This window comes from Zerene cesonia, chromosome 16 (genome assembly GCF_012273895.1).
Source record: "Zerene cesonia ecotype Mississippi chromosome 16, Zerene_cesonia_1.1, whole genome shotgun sequence".
Taxonomy (NCBI): domain Eukaryota; kingdom Metazoa; phylum Arthropoda; class Insecta; order Lepidoptera; family Pieridae; genus Zerene; species Zerene cesonia.
Window position 1 is genome coordinate 6,385,387 of NC_052117.1, and position 21,047 is coordinate 6,406,433.

Consider the following 21,047-nt stretch of genomic DNA (forward strand, 5'->3'; position numbering starts at 1 on the left):
AAACTATACAGAAGATTGGAACATATTTGCGTAGTTTTTCTTTATTCGTATTCAATAATGTTATGAGAGTAGCTCGGTCAACTGATTACGCATGTATAAATAAATCTCAGAAATATGTTTTGTGGAGTTTATTTACTTCTGAAAGTCAAGAATTCAAGACTTTCTTTCTTAATAATACAAGAAGTTCTTTATTAATAATATTAAGAAAATATAGCACTGAAAATATTGTTATCGTCATATATTTCTGTTCATCTATACTAATATAGATGGCGCTAGCAACTCGGGGCGATGGCAAACTTTCATCAAAGTTATTTTAACTTGCAGTATATAAGTGCTATACGTATTACTTTTACGTATGTTAATAAACATTATAAACGATACAAAAATAATAACCGTAAATAATATAGAATGAGAATTGTGTAAAAAAAAAAATTCAAGACAATATTTTACATTATCTAAAATATTAAAGTGAAAATTCATTGCTCAAGAAGTCAAGGCCTTTATAATTCTCCCAGTACATTATTTTTCCTCACATGAATATCAACCGTGGTGACAATTTGAATTTTAAATTGGCAACACATAGAGCTCTTGTCTGTTAGAATAAGCTTTAAAAGTTAAAAATCGTCGTGCGTTCTCATTTAAACCAGTGATTACATTTCTAGTTCTTATGTAACTTATTTTAACAAAAACTAAGTAATTTTCTCTTCTAATGTTTTAAGATTATCTATAGATTTCTACATATATATCTATATATCTTTTGATTTATAAAAGAAGTTTGAGTGCTTATTACGACTCCATGACGAATATCGAAGGAAGAAACACACTTATATTATTGTAATTCTGCACATTTTCACACAACTGGCAATTATAAGTATGAGTAATGTTTGACTGTTTGTTAATAACCTATCAAGACTAAGTCACGAGTCAGCAGCAATTTACAGCTAACCGAATGAGAATTACACTGAAGAAAATCACTATTTGCTCGCTCAGTTCTTTATAAATCAGTGTACTATGGGAAACAATAAAGAATTGCGATGCCAAATGACCCTTATTGTGTCAATTTTGTGTCAAATGTCATTTAGGAAATAAGAAATCCTTTGAATTTTAATATTATTTTGCCTGTTTCTTTTATACATTTCTTAAATTTAAACTACATCGTCATTGCATAGTATTTAATTGGAGAGTGTTAAAATGTATGAAAAAATTTTTACTTTTGAACGCCCAATTTTGCGTCAATTTTATTTGATAATAATATAAAAAATCATGTTTCATGTTAAATTAATTGTATTTAAGAAATGTAAGGTATTTCATTAATTCATTTATGCCAGGAGATTTATTTTGGCTTAGTAAATTTTAATATTTCTCCATCTCAATGCCATTTTCATTTTCCTGATTATAGTAACCTTCAAATTTACATAGCTTCTTTTCCTCTATCGCCGAGTTAATTTATCAGTAATTAAATAGCAATGTATGTGCTACTTAATACTATTGCTGTGACAATAGTATCTTTTAAGACCAGACTGTGAAAGGGTATTAAAAAACAAAACGGATGAGAATTAAAGATTTTTATTTACATTACTTCTTTATAAATTTGTAAAGCAATAGCTTTGTTTCATATATAGTATGAGTCATTACAATTTGGACAATGACCTGTGCCTGTAATTAACATAATGCTTGTTTCGTTATAAATTAAAAATAATTATTCATAATAAAAAAAAAATCAAGGCACTTAGGAACGAAAGAGACGACAATAATACTATGTAATAACAATACAATTTTGACAATCTGTAACTAGTATTTTATAACTACAATAGTATTTTACAATAATTTCATGTGCGTTTGTGATTTTTAAAATTACATTTGGTACCGTTTTTATGTTAATTAACTACTGAACAAGCGGATCTTTCTGTAAGTTTAAATTGACGTTTTGCATTCATCATTCACCGTCTTCTGTGCACGTTGAACTCAAATGGATAATTTCACTCCAAACCTTCAACTTTCGTGTTCATTCCAGACCCTGGAGGCGACTGTACAAGCATTCTTATTATACAAACTCGATACAAAAAAAAAATCTACATATCCAACGCGATAAAAACATCTTACTCTTAACGCACTACAATCGAATATTATAAACCGGACCAACCGTATAAAATTGCCGATTGAAGGAATTAATTTTTGAAGCGTTTTTACATAGCACGATTCAAAAAAGGATGGGGTACTAGCACAAATACGACATACAGGCTAGGCTAATATCACAGGAGTGCTGGGAACGGCCCGCCCGACTCCACCCCACACCGCGGCTCCTCCCGACCTCCCACAGGTACCTATTTACTATTCAGAGGGGCGAAATGGGCTTCTACCAATATATTTTGCGACAATTAAGATTTCAATACAAACTTCACTTTCCTCATCCAATTGCACAACGCGCGAACAAGTCTATTTCACAACAATCTGTTAGCAATACCGTTACGTTTTCAACTAAATCATTCGCCTAAAATAAATTAACAATGACACAATACAATAAAAATACACTAAACAATAAGTACGCAATGATCGAAAACAACCAATTTTACTATATGGTAACAAGCATAGATGGATAAGGTAACATTAAGAACAAAATATACAAATAAAATAAAGTACAGCAAAACAAAACAGTTCAAATAAAATTAATATGAATCAGACTTGTAAAATGCAACATTTGATCCAAGGTTTGGCCCAACGTTCGGCTTACTTATCTACGCGAGTAAGGTCACATACGCGCTCCGGTCGCCGGTCGCGACGAGCACCTCGCGTCATATCATATAAAGTATTTTTTCCTTTGTTACGAACATGTCAAATACGTAACTTCGATGAGAGATACCGTGTTTCTTAATATGCGTGCCGTCTCACTCACGCTTCATAGCGCAGTGCACTCAGCTTTTACTTTCAAAGTTTATCGGACGACTATTTGTTCCAAGCATTTTCTACTGACTTTGTAAACTTGTACTCATAACGCCTCCTAAATTATCTTAATCTCACTCGAGGCAGCACAATAATACTAAAAGCAAGGACTAAACAATGGTACAGTTCATAATCATGCGTAACCGTTCCCAGTTGTTTTGCACTATCACTTAATTCATAATTATAATATTCTATACGTATTAAACTATTTATAGTACAATAATGTAACATTAATTATGGCTTAAATCTAAAACTCCGAAATAATCCATTCTTTACTATTTCATCTTCACCTCAACGTCACATAGCAGCACAGTTCTTTGATTAACGAAACGATCGTCGAACACTAATTGGACCGCGCCCATCGGCAGCGCCTGAGCAACTTTCACTAAATAATAAAAACGCGCTAACAATAAGTACTCATCTTATAAGAATTTGCTAGACGATAATCCGTTCGGGTAAGGTTTCCTTGGCGCGATGTCCAGCGGTCAGGTGGTGCGCCGTGAGACGCAACGCGAGGGCCTCTACGGGCGAGCTCGTTCAAAACGCGTCCGGTATCTCGGTCAGCGACTCGAGCGTAACCTCGCACGAGCATACTTCACTCGGGCACTGGCATCACAGCGGAGAGTGTAGGTGCGCAGAACGGCGCGGTCATGAGTCCAACACTGTCAGCAATCCAGGGGGTAGAAGAACGTCTTGTCGAGGCATCTGTCGCGCGAGCTGGGCGCAGCCTAGATTCGCATCTCCCAGTTCCGGGATAGCGTCAAGTAGAGCTAAGCATTCATCTTCAACAGCGCGACGCGCCTTTTTCCCTATCCACGAATCATCACATTCCTCTCTCGCACGGCGTCGTCTGGCTTCTTTTTCACGGCGCGCTTCTTCGCTCAAGCGGCAGTATGTGTTGTTAATGCAGACTGAGCGACGCAAATCGCGAGCAGGGTCCTCGATATTCTCCAGTTTCTGGGAGCATATTTCGATGACCCGCTTGCGCTCCTCATTAGCGCGGAGGCGCGCTGAGATCATGGAGAGCTTGGGGCGCGCAGCCGGTTCGGTGCGCGGAGGGCCGAACATGTCGTCCTCAAAGGCGTCCGCGATCTCGGCGCCGCGCGCACTCTCCCGCTCTTCTTGCGGAGTCATTCTGTAACAATAACATGAACTCATTAGCACTCATTTGCGTAGACTCGCGTAATTTCCCAAGACGAATGACGTTTAAATAGAATCACTATTAATATAGAAATTACATCAACGATAACGACTCTCTGCTATTGCTATTGCTAAGTTTGTTTGTTTATATTCCTGACAAAAACATTACACAGAGCAATGAAGTCCTTGAAATTGTTGACTGATACGCATTACGGAATAAATTCCACTTTAATATAATCCAAAGAATTACAAGTACTAGGTCAAAGAACAATGCCTCCGAGAGGCGCAAACGGGTCAATAAGATACAGATTGATATAGTTCAAAATCAGAGTGATCATGGATCTCTGACAAGAAATGAATACGCGACCTAAAAATATTTTATAGCACCCACCTCGCTGATATTTCAGGAGAGAAGATGAGAAATCCAGACATATACATCATTTATAAACGGAGCACAAATTAGGCGATAAATGTGAAAAACAAAGCTCGGAACACTGGCACTGCAAGCGCGCAATTCGTCACTTCGTCCTCGACAGTGGTGAGTGTGTGAAGGCACAAATTGAACAAAAATAAGCGCTGCGAGCGACGCGTGTGCGCACCGCGGCGAACTCTCGGCAAATGACAGTATACCTCACTGTAGATAAGACATTGAAAAAGCCAATTGCGTCACTCGTATACGGCTACGTACGTGCTGGGAGGAAACGGGTGACGTAGCTGTGAACCGTCATTTAAACGATATTGACTGCAATGACTCGTTCTATTTGTTTACGACATACATCTAAAACGACAATGTCTAGGAGCCAGGAAAAACAATAAAACATCTAGCTATTAACTAATCCAATTTAATGTAGTTATGAACAATTTGAATGCCACCGACCGCTTTCATGCAGATATTTAAATAGAACCGGATCAACCGCTAACGACGGATCTTAAAGATGCATAACGTTTAGGTATTATACATGGAAAATGAAGTTATGATTTATAAATAAATGAATACATACAATATATATTTGGTAATATGTAATACCATATGTTCCTTGAAGCGGAAGTTGGTATTAAGCATTATAATTAAAAGAAAAAAGCAACTGTCAAGACCAAACACGTCTTGCCCTTGAGTGTTGTATGTGGCTGTATTAACAAATTTACTCACAACATTGCATAAATTAGGAATCAAGAATTACAACTTCACAATAAAAAGTTAAAAGTCAAATCTGTTGATTTACCGGAAGTAACCCGTATAGCACGCTATAAAGTGCCGTAATTTTCCATTAATTGACTTAAATCTTGAACATGGCTATCTGCTTCGTGTACAAGTTATGAACATAAATTCTTTCTCAGAAATTTATCTTGATAGTGATTGGAGTGATCCTAAAAGAATTCTCAATATTTACGCTTCTCCTAGCTTGAAATAACGAGAGAAGTTCCGATATTTAATTAGCAATCGTGAAAGTAAATTTAATGATTGCTTATCGTAAAAAAAATAATTAATACCGTCTAGTCTAAATGTCAATTAGTTCATTAAGCATCTGGATTCCCCATCTAGTCGACGGAACATTTTTAATTAATCAATTCAACAGTTATTCGCATACGGGAAATGTGTACTATTATAATTCTTAGTAGATATTCAGTTCATACATTATCTAATAGACTATAAAGTGACTATAGAATATTACGCAACACCACTCTTTTAACGGAATGCACTTGAGTTTGTCGCAGTTTCTTAATCAATACAGCTATGTCTATAGCTTGGTTTTAAAAAATGAAATACTCTATGATGCTTTCAGCGCAGAAGCGGCCCATGCGATATCTTTTATTAATATACGAAAATTTGTATCAAATCGGTATAACAAAGTCTACTTCAGTATTTATAGATTTATAAACACTGCGGATAATTCAAAAATGAATATTAATTATGACAAAATGCAAAATGTTCAGCTAAAGTTCGAATTGGAGGCAATATATAATATAAAAAGGGTATCGAAGTTATTCACTGTCTGGACGGAAAATTTCGTATTCTGGTTATACATTTTGCAGAATATACACAAAACTCTCTTGTCTACGATGGATGGATTGATCTTTTTTATTTAATTTTATGAAACAACCCATTCACGAAGCGACAATAACGTCTTATAATAAAATGCAAAAAATAAGAGACGAAATACAATGGAGATTGGTTAGAAATTACACTACACTCAACTGCTGTCAGAGGAAGCAACTAGAACTTTATAGTTCTGTTATAAAGCTAGATTTAGCTCTGTGAACACGTGGCGTCACAATCATATTATCGAAAAGACGTTACACTGAACGTGTTCTTATTTTAAAGTGACCGCTTTTCTCAAATTTATGTTTTAATAACTCTCTTAATTATAACCAACAGTTAACTCATTCTCGATGAAGAAGACTGTATGTATTTTTAAATTTAAATGAATTGCATAAATAAATCATGTATCAACTGTTAAATATGATGTGTCAACGTATGACAATGAACAAAAGTATGAAGTTGGAAGTGTATTCTTAGCATATTTGAGGCATGAGGCGTGTTTTAGTTTTTTAGAGCCAAGCGACAGACGGGCAAGCAGGCGACCCCATGTTACGATCTAATAAATCTTGCTTGACTCGAGCTACCACTACCTGCACTTTCTTTTCTCTGTCTCGCACGAGCAACTCACATGAAACCCATAGACAATATATATAAATAATGTATGAGTGAGTCCTCTATAGTCTATGCACTATGGATTCGTTTTTTAACAGAAACGAACGATCGCGTTTGCGTAACGGTAAGTTCCGGGTGTAGAATTTTTAATTGATATATTATTTATATCAAAATTAGAAACAAAAACGAGAAATTTAAAATATAGTTGATGTACGTTTTGCACCTTATATAAATTACTTCTGATATTTAAAAAAACCCTTAGTCATTTACACACAGAATATTTTTTACTTTAATTGTGTCTATGATCTGTACGCATAACAGCTTTTCTTTATTGTTAATTATCTACTTAATCATTGCTAAACTGATCCGTCGAAACTTTAGTCACAAAGAGGTTCCATAACTTGGATTCTAAACTTTATTGTAGCTTCATTTCTCTGTGTAAAAATGTTCAATCAATATCATATCCAATACACATCTAATAAACGCTCAGAGCAATGAATTCACCTAGTATCTACTGAAACGTTCCTTTGAGACTGCTCTTATGAGTTGAGAGTAAACAATTTCAATTAGTTTGTCCTTCTGTACTACCTACAGTATTGCAAATTACATCATGCAAGAATGATAACACATCACCTAGTGTTACGACGCAATCATGAAGCTTGTAAAAGCTATTCTGATATTATCTTACTCAACTTAGTTAAGTAAAAAGTACAATATACAGAATTTGAATGAAACTGGTAAAAAAAAACGCAAAACATTGAAGGATATTCAAGGAATTCTTTAACAGTGAAACGCAAATTAAAACACCTAGTATTTATAATAATTTGTGTTTTTATTAAAGCTTTAATTACTCGTATATAAAGGTATTACTTATAAGTTTTATAACACATTCTGAGACATCAAAGAGCAATAGTTAAGTTCGAGAAATGAAATTGCTAGAAGCGTATTTTATAAGATTTCAATTATTATTAATTCGTTAGCTAAAATTAGCATCAAACCAAACGTAAGTGTGCCTATGAGGATAGGCGTGTATTTAACGTAAAACGCAAACGCAAAATGAAACATTGATATACACATCTATATTAAATATGTTCTTTACTCGTATAACAAGAGCATAATTTACTATTTTATTAATATTTACGCTTTGCTTCACTACGTCCGCCTCTAAATTTTTGTTTAATCATAACATTATAGCAATCTGCTAAACCATTGTACAAATGTATTACATAGAAAAGTCACTTTAATCTACATCACAATTTCGTCCATATAACATGTAAGGATATCATTTGAAATATAATCTGTGGTTAATATAAGTCTGGTTTGAGGTACAACGACCCGACGACCCTCGCAACCGAATTTTGTTGAAGCGATGTATTCTTTATCGGTTTTCGGCGAAACTTCCGGAGTGTTATTTTAAAGACTCAATAAATCTTACTCTCATTGTATTTAAAACAACCCATAATTAGACATTTTTGATTAAAATAATATAATTAAAACTTTTTTTGATTCACGTTGATTTCCTTTTGATAACATTTAAGAAGACAGTTTTTCCCAATATAATATAATTACGACTTTGCGATGTTTTTATTGCCATCATTGTTTTTAGCCAATTAACGGCATTGTTTAATTTCTAATCATCAACTTTTCACCTTCCTACAACGATATCATCTTTTAGCTCTTCATTCATCACTCGAATTTATGAGTTACGGATGACTACCATTTCTTGTTTAAAAAAATATGACCAAGAAGTCTCTACTTTATAGAAAAAGGCTACTAATAAAACGAATTAAGAAAATGAAAACGATAATAATATTTGATCATACGACATAAGACGTATACGTACATGTTTTTGTATGTAGGTACTTACGTTTCGCCAACACAGACAACGACAAATAATAGCGATACTCTCATTTCCATAAATAAATCTAAGTAATTATTAATAAAATATAACGTTATGATTTCATTGCACAACCCGACATGCAATGTTGAAGCGATGCGTAACACAAATGACGTCATCTATGCACTATTAATTTGAATTATTAAACTTTCTCTAGGTGCTATTCCTTTACAGTTAAACCTTATAAGGCCTCATATTATAGGTCCCAGTTAGCACACTCTCGCTAAAGTGTCGCGCAAATGATTGATCTGGGAATGTAGGTAAACGGTAAAAAAATTAAGTGGAACATGTTTTAGTCTTGAGTAAGCCACATTCAGTAAAGCTGGGCTTCATCCTTTACTTTTAAAAACCTTGATAAATAAACACAAGTGGACGAAAATCGCTGAACGTTATAAATTTGATATACGGTTGCAATGAAAATCAACAAATCTAACACCAGAATTTAAATATGCCGACTATATTATCTAGTACATAATTAAGATACATCTGTCCTTTATTTACACGACCAGATAGAATTACTATGAAAACGAAAACAATACCTCCAAGGCCAATTTGAAGTACTTTATCACAAACTGTGATAATACGCGTTGTGTAATACCTACATTGATATCGAACAATAACCGTAAGTGGACGATCAATGCAGATTATACAATTTAAACTATATTAAGACGGTAACAAAAATAGCCTATACACGTCCATCTAACATCACGCCGGCAAAAGAACGTAAATTGACAATTAATTAAATGATCATAATTAACAAACCAGCATATCTTGATACAGATAATATAGGATGAGTTCAATGAGGAAATAAAATAGATGTGAAGGATAATAGTTTAACAACAATAACTATAATGGACAAACCGGAATCTAGAGGACAATGCAGCGCCTTGAGTGAGAACAAAATGTATATGCTATGTTTGATGAGGCAAAATATATTCAATAAGGTAAAAGAGTGGTAAAGAAAAATGTTAGCAGTAGAAAACAGTCATTATGTTCCTGAAAAATTAACCAGCGTCATTTCATAGAGCAAATTTGAATCCTGGAATAGAGGAACAGTTCTGCAAAATGTAACAGATTTAAGTGCCTTTTTATCCACATCTTTTTCTCATTTACTTTTGAAACAGGACGACATTCCGTTATAAAATATAACTGTCCACAGCGGCTATAAAAGCCTAATAGCATGTAATTTATCACGAAGCCTAATCAGAATTTCCATACAATGCGCGATGTACGTTGCCGGTGTATTATGGAATATGAACAAAGTGAGTGCTTTTCAACAGACAATGGACTGGTTGCAAGACGAATAAATCAGAAATATAATGGTGTCGCAGTCGTTGTATCGACTGTATATGTTACTTAATTTATTGTTGAAAAATCGACTCTACTTAAACCTTAATAAATTGTATCACATTCTCAAATGATACTTATATATGATTTATTAACATTAATAATAGACGTAGTGTGTTTTTGAAAACTTGCAAGTAACGGTTGAATGCGTAAATTATTTTATACAAAAAGTTATAGTCTGGCAGATTATTTCTAATTAAAATTAAATAATAATAAGAAACACTTTTTCTAGGACTTATTAACGTCGTTACGGCATTCTTTGCCTATACCCAAGAAGGTTTTTGTACACTCACAAACTATTCCTTTTTATTTCTAAATATAATAAGGTTATTTTCCTAATACAGAAACAACCCTTGGCAATAAGCCAAACTTCTTATTAACTATAATTTTCAGAAATGAGTAGAATTACACTAGAATCATTTGTATGCGTAATGGTAGAGGATTGGAGTTACTGAGATTGGAAAAAGAGAGGAAAACCGGCTAAATAAATATGAACTCGGTAATTTTCTTGAGTGTGAAAATTGGATTATTATTTTATTAGATACATATTTTTTACAAAAGCGAGTTTATAAAATGGACACACTCTTATGTAGATAATGATTAAATCATATCTCATTATGTTCGGAAATTGATAAATTTTATTTTGATTTGGTTACTCTATATTTTATATGGCTATATCGGCCGCCATTTTCTTGTTACTAACATGGTCATTTTAAGAAGATGATTTTAAGTCTTATGTAATAAAACTTTTTCGTGACGATTTTTACATTATGACATTAGCGACTTTCTATTTTGTCTAAGTTTGAAGAATTTTCTAACATTTCATTAAGAGTATACCAAGAAGTTTGACTTTTGTTGCTTTTCTTTGTACTGTGGTGTGAACACATGAAAATTCTAATAAGTGCTATACTAATAACTTCATACTAACGTATAGGTTCATAGTTTATTACTTGAAACCTTCTTGCGCATTCTTGAATTAGTTATAAAAAAAGTAAAAGTAAAAATAATAAATTATTAGACATAATCAATATTTCTAAATTAAATAAAGAAATGGAAAAGCGATGTTGACGCAGTGAACGTATTCTGAATTTTGAAATGAGAACACACTCTACCTTTTTCTATGTTTCTAAGAGTGAGCGAGATAGCGTCACCACGACAAAAGGGCCAGTCAGGTATAATTGACACTAGTGATTTGAGCATATAAGTGCTATTAGTAGTCGTAATAATAATACAATTATACATTTAATATATATATTTATAAATGATATTAAAATTAAACAATTTTCCTTAATTAATATTTTTAAAAGTTTAATTAAGTCATAATAAATTACAAAAACAATTTTGTTCCATGAAATTAAATGTTTAAAGTAAATATATTGCTGTTTATTGTGCGCTGATACTTATCTTGCTTATTTACAATGTTAATACGTCATAACTATTCGTGCTCAGAGAAAGTAATTTACCAAACGGTTAGTTAAGCCATAAAATTCTAAAATTAATATTTAAGTCAGTTGAAATTAATTAAACCAGGTGCCGTTCAACTTGAAACATTTCTAAGCCCCAAAAAAAGTAAATAAAACAATACAATTAATTACGTAATTAAATTTAATAATTACCTGTCGTATTCCAAGTACAGAACACAAAAGTCAAATTATGGTAAACAAATTTCACAGTTCAGTTAACTATTCAAAAATGGAGCGCTTAGTTCAAACATAATGCCAACCTCAACAAGCTGTATCACATAAAACGATCAACTTAGCACTTGTACAAACAGCCGATACATAACTAAACGAGAAGCGATACGTGCTTCTGCGTTGGGCTCTCGCGCCAAACTGAGCGGCGTCGCGTCACTGCCGTAGGAACTTGTGATAAAGAGGGCGCGCGCTGCTCAGTGCTCACCACGACCCTTCCTAGCAAAGGATACCTCATTATCCTTACTGTAATCCGCCTTTTTGATAATTTTTATTTGTACTATGTTTGATTTATCATTTAACCGCTTAACTCGGCCATTTCGCGTACTATAGTACGCGGTATCCCTACATGATTATAACATAAGCAACTCTATAATTATCTTTGTTCGGTCATACATGCGTAACTGTGATACGTGCTCTACATTAAAAACAGAAAGTTTCTACCTGTTAATTAAATCTCAGTCTTTTGATGCTCTACACATTAGGTTCGTGATTTGTCTAGTAGCCTTGTACAGCTTATGGTTTTTGAGTTTGAACATTTATTTAATATAAACAATCTAAGTGTTTTAAAGTAAAATGACTTCAAGACGCTGAAATGGCTGATTCTAAAAGTTTCGTCTGCGTAATTTTATCAGTGTTGCGTATAACAATAGAGTTTAATTTGAATGGGAGCCAAACATTGACAAGCAGCTGCCCGACCCTCGAATTGCCATATTCAATCATGCGTGAAGGTGTACTACATTGCTTGAAGCTATAATAAACTATACAGATTACTGTTATTATTTCGGCCACTGAATGACTTCACTGTTTAGTTCACACAGGGTAAACCAGGTAAAAGATTACCGAGAACAAGTTGGTGAATAATTAATAAACAATAAAATAGATCCATTAGAAAAATGCGGGCGATGTTTAGCGAACACGTAACTCAACTTTCTATGCAATGCGCATTAGTTAATGATGTCCGCTGGAAATATTTTGAGATACAACGATGTGTATAACTTTTTTTTATATTACCAGCTGAGACGTGTGCGGTCACTGTTTAACCCGAATAAAAGAGGATGTCGGGTCGAGGTTTAATAATTGCGCGCGAAGACTTTCACCTTCGGCGCGCGGCCGCTCTGCAAGGCCGAAGCACCGTTCCCCGACTTCCGTAGCCCGTGCCACTGAGAGACACTCGCACCGGCCGCGATCGAAACATTTCGGTAATCTCTGTTTAGGCACCATTGCATTCTTGGCTATTACATAATTACAATTAAACTCAGCCTGCAAAAAGTGGAGCGCGTATAACGCCCAATTTAAAATGGAAAGTCTCTCAGTGCTTGTATCGAACGTTTCAAATGTTTAATTATAAGTTTGCAAACGATACGTATGATACAATAATTTAATTACTGAACGTTAGTGATGAGTTGCGTGGCACATATTGTTATTCATTACCTGCTTTGAAACGCATACGTCCGCTCAGAGCGAGTTTACACGCGAACCAAGCCGACCCATATTTACTCTGTAGTCTCATTCCACTCGTTAAATCGATGCTTTTAATAGAGATGATGGTTTCGGTCTCAAAATTCTATTGCGTATAAATAAATTTAATTGTAGGGATGTAAGAATTTTAATTTGGCTTTTAGAACGACAGATTCGTATATTTTCAAATCGCTTTGAATGAAAAGCTATTGTCAAATAAATTAGAAATAAGAAAAAAATACACAATAGATCTTAACACAACTAAACTATGAGTTTTCTATTTTTAATTGAAATCAGTCTCATAAAGAATAGAATATGATTTATATGAAACAAAATTTTTAATTTTAGATGACATCATTATTGCGAAGTTTTTGTTGGAAACCTCCGTAAACAAGCGACAACGACCGATAGCGCCATAGGTTGAACATCAGAACTCGGGCGATATTTTTCTTGGCTTATCTTTTATCACCGAATTTAATAGTCATCGCTTATGACGTAGGTGTATTGATAAGGGTTACGTTTTATTTCAAATAATAGTCAGCGCTACAAACACAGATACGGAGGCAAACGTATTTTGAACCGAAACGATTTGGTAATACGAAATTTAATTATAAACTATGTGTTAAACATTTCAAGTTTCAAGTGCCGTTGCAGTGCAGAATGCGTGCCAATAAAATATTTAAATTATTCTCTTGAAACTTGTTTTACAGCCGTGTCGGTGTGTTTTGTTTGGAAATTTCCGCAAGACAAACAATACGCAGTGATCTTGGTTTGTTTTTCAACAATGAACAGATTACACGGTCATCTATATCAGCATATTAATATAATTTCTCTGTCTCTTTTTCTTTCACTACTTGTGTTGCGCACCTGTATCTAATGAATTAACAAAAATTACATTGTTAATTATAATTTATAATGCTACTTTAATCCTACTTTACTACGGGTAACTACTTAATATTCATTATTTTTCAATTGCATTCATTTAATTCACTTATCCGATACGTTAAGGAAAACACACATCATATTTTTTACCAACATGTAAATATTTATATCTACGATTGCATTTAAATTTCATAAGCCGGCACAATCTCCATGAAGTAGATTACAAAACAATTTGTTGATATTGGATTTAAAGAAATAGTAGCGATCGCGTTTCCGTGAACGGGAACAAAGATGCAAGCGTGAACGACTCAACCGAGCGCTGCCGAAAATAGCCGAGAGGTCGGCACCGATAAGCCGCCACTCCGAGTCGGCCGGTCCTTGATTATTGAAAAAAAAGTGACAGTCCCATCAACTTTTTACGTCTGTTAGCTCGATTCGTTTTCAAATGTGATAATGATTTAGTAACGCTCCACTGAAACTTACGTAAGGTTACAGGTTAAAGATTTTTTGTTTTTGCGCTAATTGGCTTTTATTTTAAGCGATAAAACACTTATTTTTCTACATCTCGAAGTAATAATAGTATACCTCCGTTTAGTAGTTGGATAGGAGAAGAAAAATCCTTTAAAATTAATTTCACTTTACATATAGTCACGTGCTAATTTCGCTAGTTTACACGTGACACGCAATAACAATAACTCCGATAACGTTTAGTATTTTGTAATTGAAATATGAAGAAAGAAAATACTTTTCCACTGATTCTTCTTTTTCCTCTATTTCATAGTATTGATATTATTATTGTCACAATTATTTTGCTTAAAAACAATGAAATTACAATTAAATTTTTTAATAGATGTATCAATAATTTAAAACCAGAACAAAATCTGAGTCAATGTTTAAAATTGTTTCATTTTTTAAATTTTCAAATACATATTACGTAAGAATGAGTTGCCTGATTCAATAAAACATTAAGAGACAAAAGAAACCCTGCCCATTCTTACAGAAAACATAAAAGGCCGGCTTCGTATAAAATCTTGATGTAATATGACATTGTTGGATTCCTTTCTACTTCTGAGAATCCATGTTATCTATGTTTGAAGTCCTTATCGACTCGCCAGATAAAATGAATAATTTGTTTAAAATTATAAGCTTGCCTAACTGGCTACCTTTTCAAAAAGCTAAACAATTATATGCTATGTTTCTTGAACTAATTATAATAAATACATCATAGCCAAAAAACATAGAAAAAGTATAAAGTATTAATTTATTATTTTACGAGTATATTAACGCATTTTGCTTATTGTAAAACAAAGGAAAGATAAGTTTAAAGAATAGCTGTATTTGTTGAAATTCAATCAAAACACGTTAATATTTACATGCCATTAGTATTCAAAGCTTATAGAGGACAATATACTGTTTTTTGTTCACCCACGCTATAAAAGGCGCCTAAATTGGAAATGCTCGTATCCTGTTCATACTAATTACGATAGGGCAATTTTTAGGACATAACATAGGTCGATGGCCAAATAAACTTCGTACGTAAAACCTTAACGGACTAGTAATTGATTTTATTACGTTTCTTGTTATCGTTTAGTTTCAATTGTGATTAATAGATCATCATTATACATTACCCATTGTGTTCATGGAATTATAATGAGTGAACAGCTGAAGCACCAGTGGATGGGATGCATTTAAGTTTGAACAAGTTTTGGTTTACGGGTACACAAAGATACAAGTTTTAGTGATGAAGTTACAATAAGTCACGGCGGCAAAAAGAAATATTGAAGTGGCCTCTTGTTATCAGAATATTTATTGTATCTATAATGCATGATCATATTAATTATTCATTATTTATGTGCATAAAATTATTTGAATTACAATATTTACGGTATGTAACTTCAATATGCTCATGTGAACTAATCGCACTATACTGAAACCAAATTTCAAAGGTTTTTTCTTATACTAAGCACCTAAAACCTTTATATTGAAACCTATTTTAAAAGAAAATATGTATATATGTTCTTATAACTCACTACGTCTATCCAAAGCTAATTAGAACTATATTAAACCTTTTTTTATTTTCACATTATAAAACAAGTTGCACTTTTTTTCATTGCATTAATCCGGGCTTGAGTTTTTACTTAAAAACCCATATAAATATTTTCACAGATCAATGTTACTGGGAACACGCCAAGAGTCAACGACATCTGTCAGCTGTCACTGTAAAAACCAAAAGTTAAGACGCAATTAAAAAGGTGATTTTATGAGTTAGCGATGTAATAATTATCTCGGGTTATTTTGGTACGTGTAATGAATTCTGAACGAACAATATGCATAGTGACATTTTTATTCTAAGGTTAGCGTGTTTAGTATAATTCGAAACTAGATTTTATAAACAATAGATCAAACAAAACAAATCCTACATAAATTTTTATGTAAATGTATTCATACATTTCAAATAATAATGAACTGAAATAAGTGTTTAATCTTATTACAACACCTGAATGCGTCAAGGACACACGTGCTTTACTCATTTTAAACATCTGAATTCTCATAAATAACTCAATATTAAGTATTGTTCTGTAAATTATAATTTCTAACCCATACATTCTTATTATTTCCGTAAAAAAAATTAAATTTCTTAAGACTCCGTTTATTTTTAATTTTTAACAAGCAACAATCTAGAAGCTCGTGTTTTAATAGCATTAACAGAATTGAACACAGTTATCAGCTATTATATTTATAGTGTATTTGCTTTTTAAGTAAAACATTTTCGTCTAAATAGGACATTTTTAATGTAGCAATTGATAAGATGCTTTACGGTAATTTTTATTTTTGTTTTTGAATATAACAGTATTTTATTAAGCAAATTGTGTAAAAATATAATTATTTGTGATTCTAAATTAATAATAAAACTTATAAATGTAATGAGGTGAAATAAATTGATTGAACTCATGAATAAATGTATTTCACCTGATCAAAAAATCTTGAATGATATTAGTGTTTAATTTTGCAGCAATCTAACAGAAAATAAGGAAAGATAAACGACAGTTGTTCATTTCAAGATATTTGTTTTTATTTGGTAATGTTTAGACAACTTGAGTACAACGTTGTTGTCACTATATAAATTACAATATTCATTGATATTTTTCAATATTTATATTATAGCCTAGTTGCTCGTTTATTAAACAACTTGCTGCACCCCGCGGTTTCACCCGCGTAAGTCTGTATCCCGTAGGAATATCGGGATAAAAAGTTTCCTATGTGTTATTCCAGTTGTCCAGCTATCTACGTACAAAGTTTCATTGCAATCAGTTCAGTAGTTTTTGCGTGAAAGAGTAACAAACATACACATGCACATAGTCACAAACATTTATAATATAAATAGGAAAGGGAAGAACTGAAGAAGCTTGTATTGATTCTATATTTAAATAGGCATTGCATAAATTCACGGATCAATTATACATTTAGTAAGGATAAAGTCTATAAAGTAATTCCATTTGCAAACCGTTTACAACGGTCCTTTTCCCACATGAAGTCTAGCATTTCATATATTGTGTACAAAGACGTTAGAAGTGTCCTTGAGCAGAGCTTGCACTAGCTAATTCCTACGTTACACTGTAACATCACTCAAACATATGAAAACGCTTGCAAGTTCAAGTATGTTTGTTTCCACTGTGTATTATGTAAGTACGTTTATTATTATTAATGATACTGTTCTAAAAATTATAATCAAAATGATAAACAATAGTAACTAGGCGTCAATGTCCAATGACCTATTTTCATTGGCATTATTATAGATACACATTATATATATGGATATTAAAAAGCAATAACATAATCCAGTATTATTAAAAAATTGTTATTAAATGGTTACCTATTGGTGTGCAAATTAATGTGTCATATGTATTTGAATCATAATTTTTGTCATGACTGTGGAGCATTCGGCGAGGCGGGTTGTATCAATTTATGATGTTTATCAGTCGAATAAATAATAAACGTGACGTTTTCAATCTGTATGCTATAAATTATTCTATTCAAACTAAACTTCCAACTAGCAAAACTTAACCGCAACAATAAAAATGTAATATCGATATATAACAAATCGAAACACACAATTGTATGTCATTTTACGGGTACTACTGCGTATTTATATTTGTAATCACTTTGTTCTATATTAGTTATCAGAAAACAATATTGACTTTATTTATTTGAAATTAATCGAGACCTTTTCCTAAGTATTTCCTTTTGAGATCCAAGCCACAGAACATTCCAGATAATTAAAAACTTAATTGAACGTCCATCACATAATCTTTCAATAAATTAGTTTCGGCAAAGCGATTCATGAAACTACGGCTTGTTTGAGGACGAAACGAAAGGTCGTTGACCTAGCGAAAACTCAACCCACAGCATAAGCCCGCCTGAGAGGCTTCGTTTCAGCTTTTTTTATTTTACCATGTATCGTTTGATGTGCCGTACAAATTACTATTGTAAACTATAATTATTATACCACAGAGTCGCATTTATTATGAATTCCTAATTTAAAACCGAGATACTATATTTATTCATATTTTATTTTAGATTGCCAACGCCATAATCATACTGGCTGATAATAATGATAGAACTATGGAATCGGAATATTATTTAAACATTTAAATTAGGGCCATTTCACGTGAAGTGGCGCGCTATATTATTTTATCGAAAAATAATTTTCTTTTATCGAATACCTTAGAAGTATTATAACAAAGCAGAAGGGCCCACTCTGATACCATAAATTTCGTAAACAATTACATAAAATACGTCGTTTTGGTTTAAAAGTTTATTTTTATTATATGAAATATTATTAATTGATATTCTATCACAGAAAGTGAACAGTAAAATATTATAACGTGAAGACTACAAGTTTCACGTACATTTGATAAAAATAACAATTATTATTCGCTTAATTAATTACGTTCAATTCACGTGCATAAAAACAAAACATAGAACTAATATGTTATTGTTGGTAGAATAAATATTAATTTTGTATTCCACGCGGAGGCCAGTTACTTATTGAGTGTATTTGTATATATTGTAGGTACTGCGTGTTTACGCACATAGATTTTCTGAGTAATTGATGAGAGTACATTTAATAAGATTCATTACTTTCGTTCGTTACTCATTTTAACAAGAATATGATACATGTTAACATTAATTTGAGCAATCGCGTATCTTTAACTAGCGGTCCATCCCGGCTTCGCCCGTGGTACATATCGCCTTCCTCAATAAATGGGCTATCTAACACTCAAAGAATTTTTTTTAGTTTTTTAATAAATTAGTTCCTGAGATTAGTGCGTTCAAACAAGCAAACAAACTCTTTAGTTTTATAATATTAGTAAATATTTGCATATTATCTAATAATTATATACATATATGTGCATGTAGATAAATTTTTTAAAGGTAAATATTTAAATATACAACGTTTTTTTATACTTGGGTGGGTTCAAAATATAAACACCTTGAAAAGTAACACTATTTGCTTGTCGAATATAACAAAAATTTCCTTGTACGATTTAAATTTTAATTATTTTAACATCAAAAGCAAATTTATTGTCAGCATAAATTGCTTCGCATTATTAAAACGTCTACTTTTTGTATGATTCCTCAGCAACCCAATATAATTTACTAAAATGTTATCAGCTTAATCTAAAGTTTCCTTCAAAAAGTACGTGGGTGTAATGCGCCCAGTCTGAATCAAGTGTTAGCCAGACGAGACTCAGTCTGCTGAGTTCACTGACTCGATGGTTTGGGTCTGCCTGAAATATGGAACTTCTAGAAACCTTCTCTAGTGGCTTTTTCTAGAATTATCGATTACTTATATTCATAAAGTTTTACGGTTAAATTAGTCGTGCTTAAGTATAATAGAGAAGTATGAACATTCCTCATTCCCAAAAAGGGATCGTTGAATTCCCTTAAAAATCTTTGAGTGTATAACTGTATATAATTTCCTAAAATATGTATAGCTTTGTTTTGAATACCTCGTTTTAAACATAAAATTGAATCGGAAAATACAGAAAAATTCTTCTTAAAATTTTCTTCATCACTGCCGCTTTCTATTACACGACTTGCCATTTACACAGATTGCTTGAGAGTGATCACATTATAACGAACAGAACTAATTTTTATCTGCCATTACTAATATTTTAACTAAGAAAATATAAATTAAACTTTAGTTGTAAATATAGTTATGTTTAGTTGAAAATATAAATTAAACTTTAGTTGTTTAGTTGTAAAGTTGTGAGGGGATTCAGTTTCAATATTTATTACATTATATTATTACTATATCAGGCACGCAAGTGATACAAGGCAAAGGTATATACAAATACTTATACAGGCTAAAGAAATTTCCGTTAGTTCCGTTAGCAGCCTTGATCAATAAATTGTTTACGCAACTTACATTTTAAGGCGTTAGTTATAAAGGTGTTGTTAAATATCTTGTCAACATTTTATTTGTGTCATAAAGTTGACTTTAACTACGATTATTACAGTTTAACAACCGCAAATTAGCAAGCAATCAACCGCACTGCAAACAAACTTGGCAACAATGAGACGTCAATAAAAAAAAATCGCCAAAAAAGGGCGCCATTACAACAAATTTAACAGTGCCTATTATCTTCGACACCGTAAATTAAACAGCAACGTAGCGACAGCTGGATCGGTTGCCCGACCAGTTGAGCGACTCTGTCCATTTGCTGGTTGTTGAACGACGCATCGGCGGACATGATGAGCGATATCAATCTGATTTCTTTGTCCGGAACGCGGAGAGTGGATCGATCGGACGACGAGTTTATTAATACGGTGGTGACATTTGTGGATTGGTGGGTCCTTTACGTAGACTATATCGCAAAGATGGCTAAGATATCTAAGGCAGGTGCGTTTATTAAGCGAGAACAATTCAATCAAGTATTAATTTACCTACTGCAAGTTAATCAGAGTATATTTCATTATGTGCGAGGGTAAGTAAACAAACACGGGTATTTACGACATAGCCTAAATATAT

The 21,047-nt window shown here is 32.7% G+C and overlaps 1 protein-coding gene across 2 annotated transcripts; it reads right to left on the bottom strand.

Moving 5' to 3' along the window:
* Nucleotides 1-1,550: 1,550 nt before the first annotated feature.
* On the bottom strand, nucleotides 1,551-11,821 carry LOC119832838. 2 transcript variants are annotated; one of them, XM_038356627.1, is made up of 2 exons: nucleotides 11,594-11,821; nucleotides 1,551-4,075 (listed from the first exon to the last, which is right to left on the bottom strand). In XM_038356627.1, the coding sequence occupies exon 2, from the start codon at nucleotides 4,072-4,074 to the stop codon at nucleotides 3,589-3,591; it is 486 nt and encodes a 161-aa protein (XP_038212555.1). In that variant the 5' UTR covers nucleotide 4,075; nucleotides 11,594-11,821; the 3' UTR covers nucleotides 1,551-3,588. The 2 variants fall into 2 exon arrangements, with proteins under 2 accessions (XP_038212555.1, XP_038212554.1); XM_038356626.1 differs by lacking the exon at nucleotides 11,594-11,821 and adding an exon at nucleotides 4,472-4,716.
* Between the last annotated feature and the right edge of the window lie 9,226 nt (nucleotides 11,822-21,047).

Excerpts from the sequence above, each read along its gene's own strand:
- LOC119832838 (XM_038356626.1), bottom strand. The coding sequence starts at position 4,521 with ATGATGTATATGTCTGGATTTCTCATCTTCTCTCCTGAAATATCAGCG. Across the intron at positions 4,076-4,471 it reads TCTCCTGAAATATCAGCGAG|AATGACTCCGCAAGAAGAGC; the intron begins GTGGGTGCTATA and ends TTATTGTTACAG.